This window comes from Halichoerus grypus, chromosome 6 (genome assembly GCF_964656455.1).
Source record: "Halichoerus grypus chromosome 6, mHalGry1.hap1.1, whole genome shotgun sequence".
Taxonomy (NCBI): Eukaryota; Metazoa; Chordata; class Mammalia; order Carnivora; family Phocidae; genus Halichoerus; species Halichoerus grypus.
This window is the reverse complement of record NC_135717.1, coordinates 31621388-31640471: the sequence shown is the minus strand read 5'-3', so window position 1 is coordinate 31640471 and position 19084 is coordinate 31621388. Positions and strand designations below refer to the sequence as shown.

Below are 19084 nucleotides of genomic sequence, written 5' to 3'. Positions count from 1 at the left end.
GATAGGGGAAAACCTAAAAATGGAATACAAACAGAAACCAGTGAATCCAACTGTATTTCAAATGATTAACAGAATCACATGGGAGTGGGTAGGGGGATTAATCCTAACGAACTTTTGAACACAGTGTTTGGATTTATGCCTTCAACAACTACTTGGATGAATCTCAACCACATTACATTCAGGCCAAAGACAAAAGGAACTCTAATCAAATACTGAATTCTAGTTAATAAAGTTTACTTTCATAGAGGTATAGGTTAGTAACTCTGAAACTACTTTCTATGTATTCTTGGGCTGAACAAATAAGTAAACATGTTATGGATAATTGGAGCTAGGTTTCTTTCTGTTGGAGAAGGGAATAAAAAATATGAAAATGGAAAACAGTGAGAATGAGCTTTTTGAGGATAGACTGAAATTGAGGACATCAGTGTGAACTAATGGTTTTAAACTTATCTATCTGTAGGCAGATATAGAAGAGAGTGTGTGTGTGTGTGTGTGTGTGTGTGTGTGTGTGTGTGTGTATGCTTCCATTTTCTAGATCCATCCATTGAGAAGGCCCGGGACTGATAGTCCAGTAGGAATAAACATACCTAGCACCCAGATCTTAGTTTCTACATACTATTTTGCACTGAAAGGAACCAAGGATCCTTGAGAAATGGATTATTTCACGTCACAGAAAATATGAAATGAGACTGAAACATCTTTTTGGTCATAAAGGAAGGAAGTGGTCAGAGAATATAGGAACATGTCAAAAAGACATGGGAGGAGTTCCATTTCTATTAATGGTGGGGGAGCTTAACTGGACCAATGCTCCCAAGATGGTAACTGTAAACTCTAGGCAAAATTAATAAACAATTATCTGAAGTGACAGGAGAGTGACCACAAATAGGCAGACCCTGGATTGGAGTTAACACTTGGAGGAAATGACCAGTGCTAAATGATTTGCATGTGTTTACTCTTTTTTGGTGCCATGAAGGTGGACAACATTCAGACAGCAATCTGTAGTCTAACTGATGCAAGAGTCTGAGAACAGAGTTCAAAGTAACAACAACAAATGGGAAGTAAAGTGGGGAATTCTGGAGAAAGACACCCAGGGGAAACCCTAAATTCTACTTATAAACTCTGTTCAAATCTTTGCTGATCCCTGAACTTCACAAGGGTGGAACAGACTCCAAGCAGTCCAGCAAAAATAAGACAACTGAACTGATTTCAGCTGCATCCTCCCAGAGAGGAGAGAGTTTGGATTCTGAGCCTAGCTGCCAGCTAAAATAAGAGAAAAACCAGAAACAGCAAACAAACAGAAACACTGTTTAGAGAAATAAAAAAGAATTCAGAGTCTCTACATTATTCAAAATGTCCAGAATACAATCTCAAATTCCTAGACGTACAAAGAAACAGGACAAGGATTTTAGCAGACAAGGATTTTACAACAGTTCTTATAACTATGCTCAAGAACATAAGGAAAATATTCTTGTATTGAATGAACAGATAGGAAATCCCAGTTCTAAAATGGAAATCATTTTTGAAAAACCCTGATGGTACTCAGCATCAGGGAAATACAAATCAAAACCACAATGAGATATCACCTCACACCTGTCAGAATGGCTAAAATTAACAAGTCAGGAAACAACAGATGTTGGCGAGGATGCAGAGAATGAGGAAACCTCTTACACTGTTGGTGGGAATGCAAGCTGATGCAGTCACTCTGGAATACAGTATGGAGATTCCTCAAAAAGTTAAAAATAGAGCTACTCTATGGCCCAGAAATTGCACTACTAGGTATTTACCCCAAAGATACAAATGTAGTGATCTGAAGGGGCACCTGCACCCCAGTGTTTATAGCAGCAATGTCCACAATAGGCAAACTATGGAAAGAGCCCCGAAGTCCAACAACAGATGGATAAAGAAGATGTGGTATATATATACAATGGAATATTACTCATCCATCAAAAAAATGAAATCTTGCCATTTGCAATGAAATAGATGGAACGAGAGGATATTATGCTAAGTGAAATAAGTCAATCAGAGAAAGACAATTATTATATGATTTCACTGATATGTGGAATTTAAGAAACAAAACAGAGAAGCGTAGGGGAAGGGAGGGAAAAATAAAACAAGATGAAATCAGAGAGGGAAACAGACCATTAGAGACTCTTAATCATAGGAAACAAACTGAGGGTTGCTGAAGGAATGGGGGATATGGGTGATGGACATTAAGGAGGGCATTGGGTGTTATAGAAGACTGATGAATCACTGAACTCTACCTCTGAAACTAATAATATACTACATGTTAATTAATTGAATTTAAATAAAGTTTAAAAAAAAAAGAAAAACCCTGATGGAGATTCTAGAACAAAAAATACAAAATCTGAGATTTAAAAAAAAAAAAAAGGATTGAATAGTCCAAAAATTTTTATTGGGTGGTATTTGGAGAAGACAGAAGAAAAAGTGAGTGAGCTGGAAGACAAATCAATAGACATCTGAAGAAAGAAAAAGACAAAAAACATCAAGGGAACTTCAGAGACCTGCGGAACAGTATCAAAAGTTCTAAAACTCATCAACTGGAAATCCCAAGGAGGAGAGGAAAGAGAAAATGGGACAGAAAAAATATCTCAAGAAATAATTTTCCCAAAGTGAAAATTTTCTAAATGTGTTAAGATATATGCACATACAAAATACCCTTTGAGAGTGAAGGCAAACATAACATTTTCAGACAAATCAAAATGAAGGGGATTCACTGATAGTTAGCCTGCCTGCCAAGAAATGCTAAAGGTGGTTCTTTAAAATGACAGGAAATGATACCAGAAAAAAGGTTTGATCTTTAGGAAAGAAGGAAGAACATCAAAAATGATGAATATGTATGTAAAAATATAAAAGACCACTTTATTCCTCTTAACTGTTTTCAAATCAATATGACTAAAGCAAAAATTATTATATTGTATTGGAGGTTTATAGTGTATGTAGATCTAACACAGAGGGCAACTATAGCAGAAAGGATGGGGGAGATGAAAGTCTAGGTTCTTACAATTAATGTGAGATACTTCAATACAAATGCTAAGTAGAACATTAAATAATATCAAGGAACAGAAGCTTAAGGAGCAATAGATAAATTAAAACTGAGTTCTAATTTTTTCATTGATCCAAAAGCGGGCAAGAAAAGAAGACTAGAGGAACAAAAATATATTGGGAAAACAGAAAATAGAAAAATAGATGTAAATCCAATTATATCTATAATTACATTAAACATCAATCAACTAACTAGTATAATTAAAAGGCAGAGATTGTCAGACTAGACATAAAAGTAAAATCCAACTATATGTGGTCTACAAGAAATTCAAATATAAAGAAACAGATATGTTTAAAGAAAAAAGGTGGCAAAATACACACAATGTAAATGCCAATAAAAAAGCAAGAGTAGCTACATTAATATCAGACAAAACAGACTCCAAAGAGTCATATAAGACACAGCACATTTCACAATAATTGGGTTGATTCATCAAGAAAGTGTAACAATCATAAATGCTCATATACCTAATACCAGCTTGTCAACATACATGAAGCAAAAATGGACAGAATAAAAGGAAGAAATAGAGACATCCACAATCACAGCTGGAGAGGTTAATACCCCTCTCTCATTAACTACTACAATTACAAGACAAAAAGAAAATCACTAAGGATATATATCAGGATAGCACAACCAAACACTTGACCTAACTGACCTTTATAGAACATTACACCCAACAACAGCAGAATACAAATTCTTTTTCAGTGCATAACGTATGTTCACAGATAGACTATATACTGGCTTGTAAAACAAGTCACAACAAAATTTAAGACTGACCCTCTGACCACAATGAAAATAAATATCAAGAAGCTATCTAGAAAATTTTCAAATATTTGGAAATTAAGCAATATACTTCTAAATAACCCATGGGTCAAAGAAGAAATCACAAGAGAAATCCAAAAATATTTCAAAATAAATAGTAATGGAAATAACACGACATCCAAATTTGTGGGAAGCAGTTCACAGAATACTGAGAGGCAAATATACAGTTTTATATGCTTATATTAGGAAAGAAAAAAGGTCTAAAAATCAACGGCTTGAAGGTCCACCTTAATAAACTAGAGTAAATCCAAATTAAGGGTAAGAAAGGAAATAACAGAGATAAGAGCTGGAATCAAAGAAATTGGAAAGAGACAACTAGAGAGAAAACAAAACCCAATGCTGGCTGACAAGATCAACAAAACTGATGAAATCCTAACTAGACCAAAGGAACAGAGAGAAGCACAAAGTAACAACTATCAGGAAGGAGAGCAGGCCAGCACTATAGATCCCATATACATTAAAAGGATATAACAGATATAATGAACAACTTTATGCCAATAAATTTGACAACTTAGTTGAAATGGACAAATACCCTGAAAAGTTTAACTTACGAACTGACACATGATGAAATAGAAAACCTCAATACCTCTATATCAATGCACGTTCCAAAAAACTTTTCCACAAAGAGCACTCCAGGTGGCTTTGTGGGTAGAGTCCATCAGACACTTAAGGGAGCATGAGCACCAATCTTACACAAACTCTTGGAAAATAAAAGAGGAGGAAATGCTCTTCAACCTGTTTTTTGAGGTCAGAATATGAAGGAAAAAAAAAAAAACGGGAGAAATCCAGCAGACACTGTGTTAATCAAGTGATCAAAGCTAATGTCACCAATACTGGGATGTACTGACCTCAGGTACCTCTGAATTTGATGGTGCCTTACTACTTTGGCTTCCTTGAAAGTAGTCATGAGGAAGTATGAGACCAACCCCCAAATAAGGGATGGTCTACAAAATGACTGCCCCGTACTCTTCAAAAATGTAAATATCATGAAAGGGAAAGAAATACTCTCAATTTTCTGATTTTGATAGCTGCACTGTAGAATGTAGAAAAATATCTTTTATTTTATTTTTAAAGATTTTATTTCTTTAGTTGACAGAGAGAGAGAGAGCATGAGCCAGGGGAGCGGCAGAGGGAGAGGGAGAAGCAGGCTCCCCGCTGAGTGGACAGCCAGACTCAAGGCTCGATCCCTGAGATCATGACCTGAGCTGAAGCCAGATACTTAAGCAACTGAGCCACCCAGGCACCCCGAGAGTTATCTTTATTTTTAAGAAATAAATACTGCACTATTTAGGGGTGAAGAACTATCATGTCTGCAACTTAGTAAAACACAGTTCAGGAATAAAATGTATTTTCATACACAAATAAAAATAGTACATACACACATATATGTGTATATATAGAGACAGAAAGAGATAAGGAAGAAGTATGATAAAGCAATGTGGTAAAATGTCAGTAATTGATGGAGCTGGGCCCATGGGATTCTTTGTAAAGTTCTTGCTACTTTTCTGTAAGTCTGAAATTACATCAGAATTAAAAGTATTAGAAAAAATATGCTTGGGAAACACTGCCCCTAACTCTTCCTCCTGGGTTTTTCCAATATCCATTAGTACATTAAAGGCTCTGACAAGTCTTGCATAAGAAGCCGGTTTGGTATTTTGTTAGAAGATTCACTTTGTCAGAACGGGTATTTGTTTCTGACAAAGAGGTATCATCAATGTGTGAGATACTGAAACAGACTATCAGTGGACTTGAAAACATGCAGGATTTAATCTACTCTGTGGTTCCACAGAAAATGCTTGCCCAAGACCCCCACTGCCCCTGCCCTGTGGTGTTCCCCAGGCTCACCCTCTCTGAGCGTCTCCTTCTGCTTCAGCATGCCCTTGAGGGTCAGGAGGCGGGGCAGAGCTGTCCAACAAGCCACCGTGTGCTGGACTTGGCTCTGCAGGGTCAGGACCTGGCCTCCCCTCTTCTCCATGGAAGCCTTGAGGAGAAGCTGTGCTGTGTTCTGGTCCACCAGCACCTTATAAAACAGCCAAACCCTAGGAAGGAACGTGATGGGGATAAGGTACAAACTTATCCCCACAGACAGGAGGTGGGTCCCTGAACCCCACTGTCCAGACCCATCATAGGACTGATTTTACTGGCTCTCAGCCCACAGGGATGCAGTGTAATAGGGGTTAAGATCATGGGCTTTGGGGTCAGCCAAACCTAGGTTTGAATCCCAGTGCTGCTACTCACTAACTGTGGCCTTGGACAAGGACATAAGCTCTCTGAGCCCTAGTTTCTTCTTCTGTAAAGTGGGGGATAAAATAGAACCACTGATATTGAGTGGATATTGCTGATAAGTTATCAATGCATCATATGATGATGAGTGATGAGAAAATAAAGAGCTTCAACAAGGCTGGTATTAAACGTCCTGGAGAATTGGGGAAGAGGACATGGTCCCTATCATCCACCCAGATGTTCTTCATAGGACACCACGAGAGACACCTCCCTTGAGGATCAACACCAGAAACAAGATCAGCCATGCCTTCTTTGGTGCATACTCACACAGGTGTGAGTGTGTATGTGTTTCCCCATGGCCTTTGAAAATAACGCCACTGGTTGGTTTCTCTTTTTTCATTGACTACTAGGAGGCTCAGAGCCAAATTTTAAGCTGAGCTCTAAAAAATGTACAGGACCTCATGACATGCATTTTGTTTCCTAAAGCCACTTTGAGCACCTTCCTATTTTCTCCATTTTTCTTTTCCCTTCACGCTCATTTCCTCATGTGTTTTGAAAAATCTAGAACAAAAGTTGGCAACCTATACATCTGTGGGCCAAAATCAGCCCACTGCCTGTTTTGTAAATAAAGTTTTATTGAGACAGCCACGCCCATTCATGTGCATGTCATCTCAGGTGTCTCTGGGCTACAACAGCAGAGTCGTTGCCACCAAGACTGTATGGCCCATAGATTCAAAAATACTTACCAACTGGCCCTTTGCCTGAAAGGTTGTCAATTCCTGACCTAGAACAATATAGGTTTTTATAATCTGCCTCAAACCCTTGAAAGACTGGAGACAATGCTGGACATTCGGACAGATGGATGAATCCGTGGATGGACAGCTCTAGGTGGTAATTCTGGGGACGGGTTTATCTAGAACCATACCCAGAGCCTTGGGTCTCCTCAAATTCACAAAGCCAATGCTGGGACTCCGCGGGAAACAGGGCACTAACATTCAAGGGAGATCTGACCTGTGCCAGAATGAGTCATACTCCGAGGGCCAGTGACAATGGCAGCTAGGCAGTGAACATCCTCGCTGGCCAGGCCCTGGTGGGGCATGCACGTGTGCTGCTCCAGTAACCCGAGGACAACCCCAAGAAGCAGGGGGAGAGACTCAGGCACAGGAGGGCACAGTGGCTGGCCCAAAGTCCCAGAGGCTGAGCTGGGGTTTGAACCCGGGCAGCTGGCTCCATGGCCCAGGACCCTGATGGCCATATCGTAGTGGATAAACGCCCATGTGAAGATACAGTCCGAGGTGAAGGACTGTACCAACTTACTCCCCGTGACTATCTCTAGAGACTCCTGTTTTATGCTTTATACTTTATTGTCATCTTTCAAGTCATCCACAATGAATGCAGTCATTACTAAGAAAGAAAAGAAAAAAGAATGATGAAGAAAACTGAATGCCTCCTTCTTCCTTTCCCTCAATGGCTTAAAATCAAGAACGGCCAAAGTAGGGGTGATTTAGACCTGGTCCCCGAGTCATGGAAGAGGGCACCTCTCTGAACGAAGATTTCCCATCTCCCAGGACACGAGCCCTCTGCCCTTGGAGGCCCTTCCCCTGCCTCGCACAGCCCCTGGGGACCCTCACCTGGCTGGGGCCACCTTGCTGGACAGCTGCAGCTGAATGGCCCGGGGGGCGCTGAGGACTGCTTGGTGGAGGAGGACACTCATGTCCCAGCCCCGGCTGCGTCTCTGGGTGTCCTGGCTGGTGCTGGCCTCCAGCAGAACCAGCTCCCGGCTGGACGTGTGCACAGACAGGGAGCCACTGAGGCCGTGGTCTTTGTATCGTCGGGCAGCCACCTGCACCTGAGGGGAGGCAGGAGAGGGCTTAGAAGTGGAGGGATTACTGGAAGGGTCTGTGGGAACCAGCTACATGGGAGGGCCCTTCCTCCAGGAAGCCTTCCCGAGCCTCTCCAGCTCTGAGAACCACCAAGCCCCACAGACAGCAAGCACACAGGAAGAGAGGAGGCAGAGGGAACGGTGGTGGACTGCCTTCCCGGACCCCAGCTCCTGGCCCAGGGACAGAGTCTTACCTTGTCCTTCCCAGCATGTGTGAAATGGGAATTTCCATCTTACAGATTGGGAGACTGAGGCCCAAAGAGAGTCACATATTTAATATGGGCCTGCATGGGCTCTAAAATTCATGCTTGTGCCTGAAGGGAACAGCAGGGGGGCAGGGAGCAGAAGACCCCTGGGCCACTCAGTTACAGAAAAGGATGCCCCCAACAGTGCCCCCCCCCGGGGTCCAGAAGACCCCCAGAAGCTCTGGGACTCAAAGGGGAAGGTGTCCGGTGCACAAGGAGGAGCCATACTGGGGGCCAGGCTTGGTCAGGCCCCTAAGGGTGGGGGTGGAGCAGGGAGGCCTGCTCCTCCACCAACTTTGCAGAACCTGAAGCCCCTTTCCTTATCTGAGCCTCAGTTTCCCCATCTATAGGGCAGAAGTTGTTCCAGCCCTAGGATGTACATTGCAGTCAAGTGGGAAACTTTTAAAAGCATGCCTTATCCCTCCAAAGAGGAGGTGATGAACCGGTCTATCCACACAAGGGAACATTACTTAGTGATAAAAAGAAATGAGTTCTCAAGCCACAAAAAAGACTTGAAAAATCCTTAAATGCATCTTACTCAGTGAAAGCGGCCAGCCTGAGAAGGCTACATAGTGGTTCAGTGGTAGCCAAGGGTTAAGGGTAGAAGGGATCCGTAGGTGGAACATGGGGGATTTTTAGGGCAGTGAAACTCTTCTCTGTAATACAGTAAATATGGGTATATGATATTCTGCGTCTGGCAAAACCCATAGAACTATACACCCCCAAGAGTGAACCTGGATGTAAACTATGGACTTTGGTTAATAATAATATATTAATATCAGCTTGCCCGTTGGAATGTACTACACTAATGTAAGATGTTTGTAAGAGGGAACACAGGGTGGGTCGGGGGGTGGGGGCATTACATGGGAACTCTCCATACTTTCTCTGCAACTTTTCTGGAAACCTAAAACTGCTCTGAAATATTAAGTTTATTAATTTTTTTTAAAGTATGCCTGGGACCCCCTGACCAATCAATTCAGCATCTCCAGGCTGGGGTCTAGGTATGTTCTAAAACCTCCATAAGTGATTCCAACGTGGCTTGGGCTGAGAACTTTTAGGATACACCCGTGTTTTCCTCCTGGCCTCTGTGGGCCTGAGGACCCCCAAAGAACATGCATTCTCAACACGGGTAATATTGCCCCCAAATGCAAAACCTGGTTTGTTGGGGGTGTATTAAAAAACAAACAAACAGGGCGCCTGGGTGGCTCAGTTGGTTAAGCGACTGCCTTCGGCTCAGGTCATGATCCTGGAGTCCCTGGATCGAGTCCCGCATCGGGCTCCCTGCTCGGCAGGGAGTCTGCTTCTCCCTCTGACCCTCCCCCCTCTCATGTACTCGCTCTCTCTCATTCTCTCTCTCTCAAATAAATAAATAAAATCTTAAAAAAAAAAAAAAAAATTGTTAAAAAACAAACAAACAAACTTCTTGTGTGCAAATCACAGATGTGCATACAGCACACAAATACAGGATGTCTATGGGATTAAAATTTCATAGAGGGGGTGTATGGTACATGCTGGCTGGCTGGTTTGTGCAAGCATACCCCGAATGACCCTGCTAATCACTGTCTTGAGAATGTACGGATGCTGTGCTCCCTCTATACTCCCATCAAGCAGGTTACGTAGAAAAAACATGTTCCGCATCCAAGGTCATGGGCCCTGGAGGTGGCCAACCTCGAGCATCTCCTTCGTAACAAAGAATGTCCACATGGCACGTCTTGATCTCCTTGGAGCGCTGGTCATGCAAGGAGGGAGAGGCTACGAATATTTGCTGGGCCGGTTGCTGCACTATAAAATTTGTTGCGTGTAGATCCCAGCAACGGATGTTTTCTCCAGTCTGCTGCTCCTGGCCTCCCTGTATGTAAGTGCCCCCAAGAAACCTCTGTTTTGATTGCTGTCTCCAGGTCATTTCTTCAGTCTCACTGGGCCATCACCCACCCTTGGCTTAGAGTCTGCCAGGGATCAGCTGCATAACTGGTGAGCTAGCCAGGAAGCTGGAGAAAACCCCATGAGTGCGGAGGTGTTGGAAAGGGGAAAAGGGAAATCTGTGGGGGAAATGCCAACTTGGCCAGGGACCTCTGTGTGGGAGGGAGTGGCCCATAGGTCAGATGCTTGTGGACCACTGCATGAGTACGGGATGCCCCGAAAATGCCAGCAAGTCTAATGCACTTGTTGGAGAAAGTGCATGCTGTGCAGGGAAGGGAAACGAGAGCATGATAGTAAGTTAGAGACCTCAACGCACCGTTTCGCAAAGCTAGAAGGGCACAGGATGCCACTGATTAAGATCCAGGCACTTGACTACTAGGTATTTACCCAAAAGATACAAAAATACTAATTTGGGGATGCCTGAGTGGCTCAGTTGGTGAAGCGTCTGCCTTCGGCTCAGATCATGATCCCAGGGTCCTGGGATCGAGCCCCACATCGAGCTCCTTGCTCAGTGGGAAGTCTGCTTCTCCCTCTGCCGGCCGCTCCCCCTGCTTGTGCTCGTGCTCTCTCTCTCTTGCAAATAAATAAATAAATCTTTAAAAAATACTAATTCGAAGGGACACATGCACCCCGATGTTTATAACAGCATTATCTACAACAGCCAAATTATGGAAAGAGCCCCAATGTCCATCAACTGATGAATGGATAAAGAAGATGTGGTATGTATACACAATGGAATATGACTCATGCATCAAAAAGAATGAAATCTTGTCATTTGCAATGACATGGATGGAGCTCCAGAGGATTAGGCTAAGCGAAACAAGTCAATCAGAGAAAGCAAATACCATATGATTTCACTCATATGTGGAATTTAAGAAACAAAACACATGAACTTAGGGGGGTTAAAAAGAGAGACAAACCAAGAAACAAACTCTTAACTCTAGAGAACACACTGATGGTCACCAGAGCGGGGGAGGGGAGAGGGACAGGTGATGGGAATTAAGGAGCGTACTTGTGATGAGCCCTGGGTGATACGTGGAATTATTAAATCACTATGTTGTACACCTGAAACTAACATTACACTGAATTTTAACTGAAATTTAAATACAAACTTGGAAAAGAAAAAAAAAGATCCAGGAACTTGTAATAAAGCCTGATTAGGACACTAAGAGGTAGAATCTCTAAAAAGCGATAAATCAGCCAATCAATCTAGTGATAACTGATGAGGAAACAGACAAAATTTTCCATGTTTTCTAACCCCTACTACAAAGAAAAATGTTAAATAGCAATTATCCTCCTAACTCTTAGGAGAAAAACTAGCATCCTTTCTCTGTCCCTTGAAGTTGTAAATCTTGTCATGTCTTTATAATATGAACACCCCAGGAAATAACCAAAACATCGCCTGCAGAGACTGAAGAAAAAAGAGGGGGGGAGGCTCTTTAAAATACAGACTGCTGGAAATAATAAGGAAAGCCACACTCTGTCTGTAGGAAAGGCGGGAGATGCGTAAGAAAGGTTTCAGAATGAGAATACATTTTGGTTAAGGGAAAAGAAAACAATTTTTTCCTGAAATGACACTGGTTGTTTAGAGAGAGGGAAGCTTAGGACAAAATCTAGATGAAAAAAGAAAGTTGTAGAAGGTTCGGGAAGGAGAATCTTCAGGAAAGAATTTTATGTGTGGTTAGGGCTAAGATTGAAGGAGTACGTTTGAAAAGTACACCAGTGTAAGATTAGAATTTGGGACCCACTGGGTGGGTCCGGAAGGAGACGGACCACTCCCTGAGCATGTGCGGTACCCTGATGGGTCCAACCCTCCACAGAGAGGCTCCAGCAGGGGACACAGTAGTCAATGGGTCGAGCCTCAAGCAGCATGATGGTACGGCTCTGTGAGCCTGTTCCTGATCCTTTTTTTTTTTTTAATGATTTCATTTTTTTTAAAGGTTTTATTTATTTATTTGCGAGAGAGCGAGAGAGTAAGAGAAAGAACATGGGTGGGGGGAGGGGCAGAGGGAGAAGCAGACTCCCCACTGAGCAGGGAGCCCAACATGGGACTTGATCCCATGACTCTGGGATCGTGACCTGAGTCGAAGGCAGAAGCTTAACCTGAGCCACCCAGGATCCCCTTTAACGATTTTATTTTTAAGTAATCTCTACACCCAACGCGGGGCTCGAACTTACAACCCCGAGAGATCAAGAGTCATGTGCTCTACCGACTGGGCCAGCCAGGCGCCCCCTGACCCCACTGTTCTGTGCACAGACAGCTGAGAGCGGGGCAGCCTACGGAGGACTGACCCTGTGGCTGCTCCAGCAGGAGGCACAGGACGGCACGGGGATCGGGCACGCACTCTGGGGCAACGACATACGGAAGGACATACTCTGATGCCTAAGAGGTATGAACATCACCGTTTACCACGTAGATGCACACACAGCACACACCCCAGCCGGAAATCAACAGGCTAATGAGTTGGCCTGCGTCCACCTCCTGGAAGATGTGCCAACAGAAGACATCGCCACCTGGCTCGTCGAGAAGATGAGACATCCAGAACAACAGTCCTGGTGGGCCACTGCTAAGAACTGGGGGTCTACCACCGTGTTACAAAGACATCGCAACCGCCTGCCAACAACGCCCAACCTGTGCTGGGAATGACCGTGACCTTTGCCAAGAGACACTGGACAGGTAGCAAGGGGGCAGGTCGACTGCATGGGTCCCTTGCCTCTCTCTGGAGGCTGCTGTTCTGCTCGGATGCGTGTGGACACTGATGCAGGACGCCTGCAAGCTTGCCCCAGTAAGCATGCTACCCAGTGAAGCCACCATCGGTGGCCTAGAACAGCTGTGCGCAGCTCGCGGGGCGCCCACTGACAGCCACCAAGGCCCCCGCTTTGCAGGACGTGAAGTGCAGGAGGGAGCCGAAGCTCAAGACACCCACTGGCATTTCCCCGTACCATCCCCTCCCGCTGCAGCTGGACTGATGCAGGGCACGGATGCACTTGGCAACAGATGTGATGACAAACCCATCCACCGGCCCTTTGGACACGCCACCGGTCAACAGCTCTGTGGACATTAAATGACCACGTACGTTTCAACCGTCCCAGGGCCTATACGCTCCTCACTCACGGACCTGACTTAGAATACAAGCAGACACAGCACGCAGGAAGGATGTTCTCTGCTGCAGGTGGGGACACAAGGTAACCTTTAATGCCCCCGACACGAGATCTACCTCCACGGGGAGATATAATTAAATGACCCTGGAAATGGCAGACAAGTCCACCGTGGTTTGGAGTTTGGGTCCCATGGGGGAAGGGACAGAAGGAGACCTATCCACCACCCATTTCTCCACCCCATTCCGCCAAAAACAATGGAGGCACACAACCCGGGCCTCATATAAAAAGGGACGCTATCCTAATTGCCTCATGAGGCATCGTTAGACGGAGGTTCACCCCACTGCGTACCAGAGCGGGGACGAGTTGGTGTTGGCAAACATAACCTCAGCCAGGGGTGGTGGTATCTCACGCGTTCAGTTAGACAATCATGACTTGCCTTTTCTGGTGCCTACTCAACAGCGTACTTCTCCCCCTTAGATTGTGCAGGGGAACCTGTTCGCTGATTGGGCTAACCTTGGCTCCTATACAGAATAAGACCACCTGCTGGGTGGGTCGTGAACCCCCGCAATCAGCAACTGCGGGCCTTGCCTGGTGAATCCAAACTGCCAATCTCAGCCCTTGGAAACGCCTCTACGCTTAGGAAAACCCCTCTTTGCCCATCTCTGGCCTGACACGTGTTCCCAGGGTGTATGGGCTCCCCCTCCCGGGAAGACACAAAGAAGAAAGTTTTCCAACTGATACAGGAGCAGATAAATAAGACTCTGCCAATAGGATATACTATTTGGGATGGCCTGGTACGGTCCTAGGTACAAATTATGCAAGTGGCCCCGTTGTGCAGACAACGGGACCACAAATGCTATAGGTCATGACATCGGGTAGATACCTACACAACGATGCGATCACACTGTACTCATGACCACTGATATCTGGCTAGGGAGACAACACGCATCCGTTCCCACAGGTGCTTTCCCCTCTCCCTGGGAATGTACGGATGCTCTGCTCCCTCTATATTCCCATCAGGCAGGATATGGAGAAAAAACATGTTCGGCGTTCAAGGTCAGGGGCTCTAGGGGCGGCCAACCGGGTGCACCTCCTTGATAACAAAGAATGCCCGGATAACAGGCCTTGATCTCCTTGGAGCGCTGGCCGCGCGAGGAGGGGAAGGACTACACATAGTTGCCAGGCGAGTTGCTGCGTGCGGCTCCAGCAGCGGATGCTTTGCGGGGGGCTTCAAGAGGGGGGACAGAGGCTGACAAGGCTGAGCTCCCCAGCCCCACTTCACCCACAGAGCTAAGGTGAACAAAGGCTCCTGCTGTTTTAAAAAGTAATGATAGGGGCGCCTGGGTGGCTCAGTCGTTAAGCGTCTGCCTTCAGCTCAGGTCATGATCCCAGGGTCCTGGGATCGAGCCCCGCATCGGGCTCCCTGCTCCGCGGGAAGCCTGCTTCTCCCTCTCCCTCTGCCTGCCGCTCTGCCTACTTGTGCTCTCTCTCTGTCAAATAAATAAATAAAATCTTTAAAAAATAAAAAAAAATTAAAAATAAATAAATAAATAAATAAAAAGTAATGATAGGGGCATCTGGGTGGCTCAGTCCGTGAAACATCTGCCTTCGGCTCAAGTCATGATCCCAGGGTCCTGGGATCGAGTCCTGCTTGGGGCTCCCTGCTCAGCGGGAAGCCTGCTTCTCCCTCTGCCTCTGCCCCTCCCCCTGCTTGTGCGCTCGCTCTCTCTAAAACAAATATATAAATAAAATCTTTTTTTAAAAAAAGTGATGATAAAGTCTGAGCCCTTGAGATGACCCAGCATCCAGGTTTTCAGTACATCTGCCCCGTGATGAGCACAGCCAGGGGCATCAGGCTCCCATCCGGGATCCTCCACCTACACGCTCAGTAACTATGTACAAGTCATGTCACCACTCTCTGTGTCAGATTCTCATCTGCAGAATGCTACCAGAGCAGTGTCATGGGGCATCCATGAGATGAGCCACTTACGTAAAGTGTTGCGAACAGAGCCTGGCACGTGGTCAACACTCCAGAGGCATCAGCTCCTAACACCATCGATTAGAGTGATAGCACACCCTCAGATCTGGGATGCCAGGGGCCCTGAGATGCGCTGTGATTTTATGGACACCCACCCCCCTCCATGAAAGCGAAAAAGCTGGTAACAAAACAACGAACCGGTGGGAATTTGAAGACACATCCTGATTTCAGAGCTGTTGACCTGTGAAAACAGGTGCCTCTGAGGAGGACCAGTTTCCATAATCGAAAGCTCTTCTCAGGCTCCTTTAGAGTTCCCGAAGCCACCAGCACATGGCTGAGCACATGGCAGGCATTTAAAAATTGCTGTCAAGTTCTGGGCCTCATCCCAGATGGGACTACCCATCTATGCCTCCAAGTCCCCAGTCCGCTAATTCCTGAGTACAGCACACGAGGCTTGTTCGGTGAATCAGCTAACATGTGGGGTTTTCTAAGCACCCAGTGCTGGGGCAGCAGAGCACAGCCCTCCTGCCTGGCCCCCCTTTCCTGCCCTTTATTTCCTTGTAGAGTTAAACCCTTCAGTGTTTCCACCCCACACTGGGCAAAACACTCCGAGGTCAAAAAAGGATCAGATGGCTTCTTCCAAATACAGAACAGGGTTGAGAGGACAATTCTGCCTCTCTCCATTTTCAAGGGTGAACTGTGATCCTTCTATCCCCTCCGCCCCACCCAGGGAGCTCAAACTCCTTCTGGCCTGGACAATCACTTCCAAATGATGGATTTGGAAACCTCCCTGCCATCTGTTCTTGATTCTTGGGCTGGCTGTCTGGCTAAGCCCAACATCCTGGTGTGGCCTCCCCTACCCCACACCCGGGCCTCCATCCTCCCTTCCTTCCGCCCCATCTCCCAGCAAGTTGTCTGCGCCGCTCGGAGACAGCACTTGGCAGGCAACCTGAGGTCATCCCAGAGCGACCACGTCTGTACTGTAAGTCTGGAGGGAATGTTGGTCTGTGGGGATGTCTGAGCTGGAGGAGGAACGCCAAGTGGGAGTCAGGTCTGTTCAGCTGGACCGAGACCTGTTGACAGGGTGGGGGGTGGAGGAGGAGGGTCAGAGGGAGCAGAGGAGGGAGATGCAGAACTCCAGAAGGTAGCTGGCTGGGCACTCGAAGAGCAACAGGTCATCCCAGAGTATGCCCACAGCCCAAGCCAAGAGCACATGCCAGAAACCACCTTCTGTGATGCTTCTTAGCCCCAATCCTACTCAGGCTGCGTTACTGGGAAGCATGAGAAGTGAGGCCCCAGACATGGAGCTGGGAAGATAACTCTGGGACCTCGGTGCCCCTATGTCCCCTGCCACAGCGTCTGCTCCTGTCTCCCATGTTCACGGCTGCATTCTATTTGACCCTGACCGTGAAGCGGACACTCAACTACTAGCTTTATAACTGTCACCTCATTTAATCCCCACCCCAGCTCTCACAGGCTGGTATCACTATCCCCATTTCACAGCAAGAAAACCGATATTCAGTGGGGTTGAATAATTTACCCAAGGTCGCACAGTCAATCAGCAGTGGAGCTAAGATTTGGACTTGAAAGCTCCCTGGAGATGGAGATAGAGAGAGAAACCGTCGCCCAGGCAAGCCCAGTACATAGTGCAGAGCCCGGCATGTGGCAGAGACACAATCCGTGTATGGAACGAGCAAATATATACCTATGGCAGCTACTATATATGGTCACCAAGCTGCATTTTCTTTCCCTCCTGGACACACAGCTAAAACTACATTTCCCAGCCCCCCTTGCAGCTGGGTAGGGTCATGTAATGAGTTCTGGCCAATGGAATGTGAGCAGGAGTGGCCTGCCCCCCCCTTAAGGGGCCGGCCCAAGAAAACCTCCTGCATGATTCCCACTGTCCCCGTCCCCCTGTACAAATGGCAGCAAAGCCACAGAACCGCACTGCACTGTGACAGGACTGGGCAGTAAACCTTCACAGGAAAGCAGGCTTTTATTACAACAGCCAACGCATCCTGAGTCATCCCACGCGCACTGCCATGGCCACCCCGCCCCCTCTTCAGCCACCGCACAGGGACACCTGCCCTCTGACCCGAACACCTCCCCTCCCTCAGCGAGGAGGCGGAGCTGAGCCATCTGACCTGGGATGTGACATTGTGGTTGATGATGGCCCTTGTGTCCAGGCTGCAGTCAAATGCTCCCCGGGGACCCCGTCTGAAGACGACGTCCCCATCCAAACGCAGGGCTTGGGGGAGCCTCAGCTGGAAAGAAACAGTACCACTTACTCTCTCCAATAGCTGAGGTCCGCTCAGAGGCTGCAAACCAGTGTTCGCCCAACCTGGGGACAGGTACCTGGGAGGCGTGAGCTGCGTCCAGGGCCAGGCTGTGCCAGATTTCCCCACGCTGAGATCGGTCACGGTGCAGACCCTTTAAGTGCAGCATGACTTTCTGGTTGACTTTCAAAGTGGCCTCGACCTCCCTGTTCTGAGCCTGGGTGAGCAAGAACCAGTGGCACTGAGAGAGAGGACTTCCCATCTCCAAGTACCTGCAGAAGCCAGCCTTAGAATCCACCAGGTAGAAGAAAATGGCCCCAAGATGGATGGGTTAAAGCTGTCCACACTATCCACACACAGGGCAGGAAGTGGGGACAGGTGCACGCGGGTCTTTCAAACAGGGATGCTAAAGTAGGGTTAATGGCATGGGCTTGAGGGGTCAAATCTGAGGACCTGTCTCACTCCAAGGGAGCGCCCTGGTATTAGTCTGTTTTGTTCAATGTGGTATGTCTCATACTTAACACAGGTCTTGGCACATGGCAACTGTTCAGTAAATATCTGGAAGGGTGCAGAATCACTCGTGATCACCTGCAACCCCAAGGCCAAAGCCAGGCTGAAGTGAAAGAATGTTGAATTCATAGTGTGGCAGGAAGGATAATACCCTCCCTCCCAAAGATGCCCACGTCTAGATCCCTGGAACCTATAAATACGTTACCTTACATGGCAAAAGGGACTTTGCAGTTAAGAATCTTCAGATGGGAAGATTATCCTGGATCAGCTGGTGGGCCCAAGGTAATGGTAAGCGTTCTTATAAGAGGGAGGCAGAAGGGTCAGAGAGAGAGAGAAGATGCTACTCCTGCTGGGTTTGAAGATGGAGAAAAGGACCATGACCCAAGAGAACAGGTGGCTTTTAGTAGCTAGAAAAGGCAAGGAAATGGATTCTCTCCTGGAGCCTCCCAAAGGAATGTAGCTCTGACAACACCTGATTTTAGCCAAGTGAAACCCATTTTGGATTTCTTATCTCCAGATCACGTAAGGTGAGTTGCGTTGTCTTAAGCCACCAAGTTCATGGTACTGTGATAAAACAGCCACAAGACACTAACACACATGGTTCATCACATATTCTCTCAGCAACTCTGTAGCCTCCCCCACATGCCAAGCCCACGGGAGCAGGGTACACCATCTGTTCCGATCTGTGCTGATGGGGACGTTAAAAATGTCTTGCTGCGGAATTTTATCGTCGGTGTACAACTTTAGAAGAATCCGTGGCTTTATTTTAGAAACAAGATGGAAGAGGGATAAATAAAAGCCCAAGAGGAGAAAAATAAATTTGTGTCATTAAACAAAGACAGGGTTTTTTGAAAGAACAGAGAGCCAAATTCAACTCCATTGACTTGGGGTCAAGGGTCCCCGTTGACTTGGTTCTCGCCTCTTGTCCGCAGGTGGGATTTTAGGTCCCGTGTGTCCAATCTTCTGATTTCTTTTTAATTAGAAGCAGAAATCTGGGTTTTACCCCAAATCTTCTGATTTTAAATGTGGACAATGTTTTTAAAAATGTGAAGTGCGAAGCAGGCC

At 46.2% G+C, this 19084-nt stretch overlaps 1 protein-coding gene across 1 annotated transcript in view; it reads right to left on the bottom strand.

Annotated features, from left to right (window-relative positions):
* The window catches only part of LOC118528540 (uncharacterized), a 148496-nt gene that overhangs the window by 65432 nt on the left and 63980 nt on the right, over window positions 1–19084 (bottom strand). Inside the window, exons 34-38 of the mRNA XM_078074038.1 lie at window positions 17589–17726; window positions 17378–17497; window positions 16218–16306; window positions 7738–7959; window positions 5729–5922 (exon numbers count right to left, since the gene is read on the bottom strand). Of these exons, the coding sequence (XP_077930164.1) occupies window positions 5729–5922; window positions 7738–7959; window positions 16218–16306; window positions 17378–17497; window positions 17589–17726 (763 nt within the window). The remainder of the gene's footprint in view (window positions 1–5728; window positions 5923–7737; window positions 7960–16217; window positions 16307–17377; window positions 17498–17588; window positions 17727–19084) is intronic.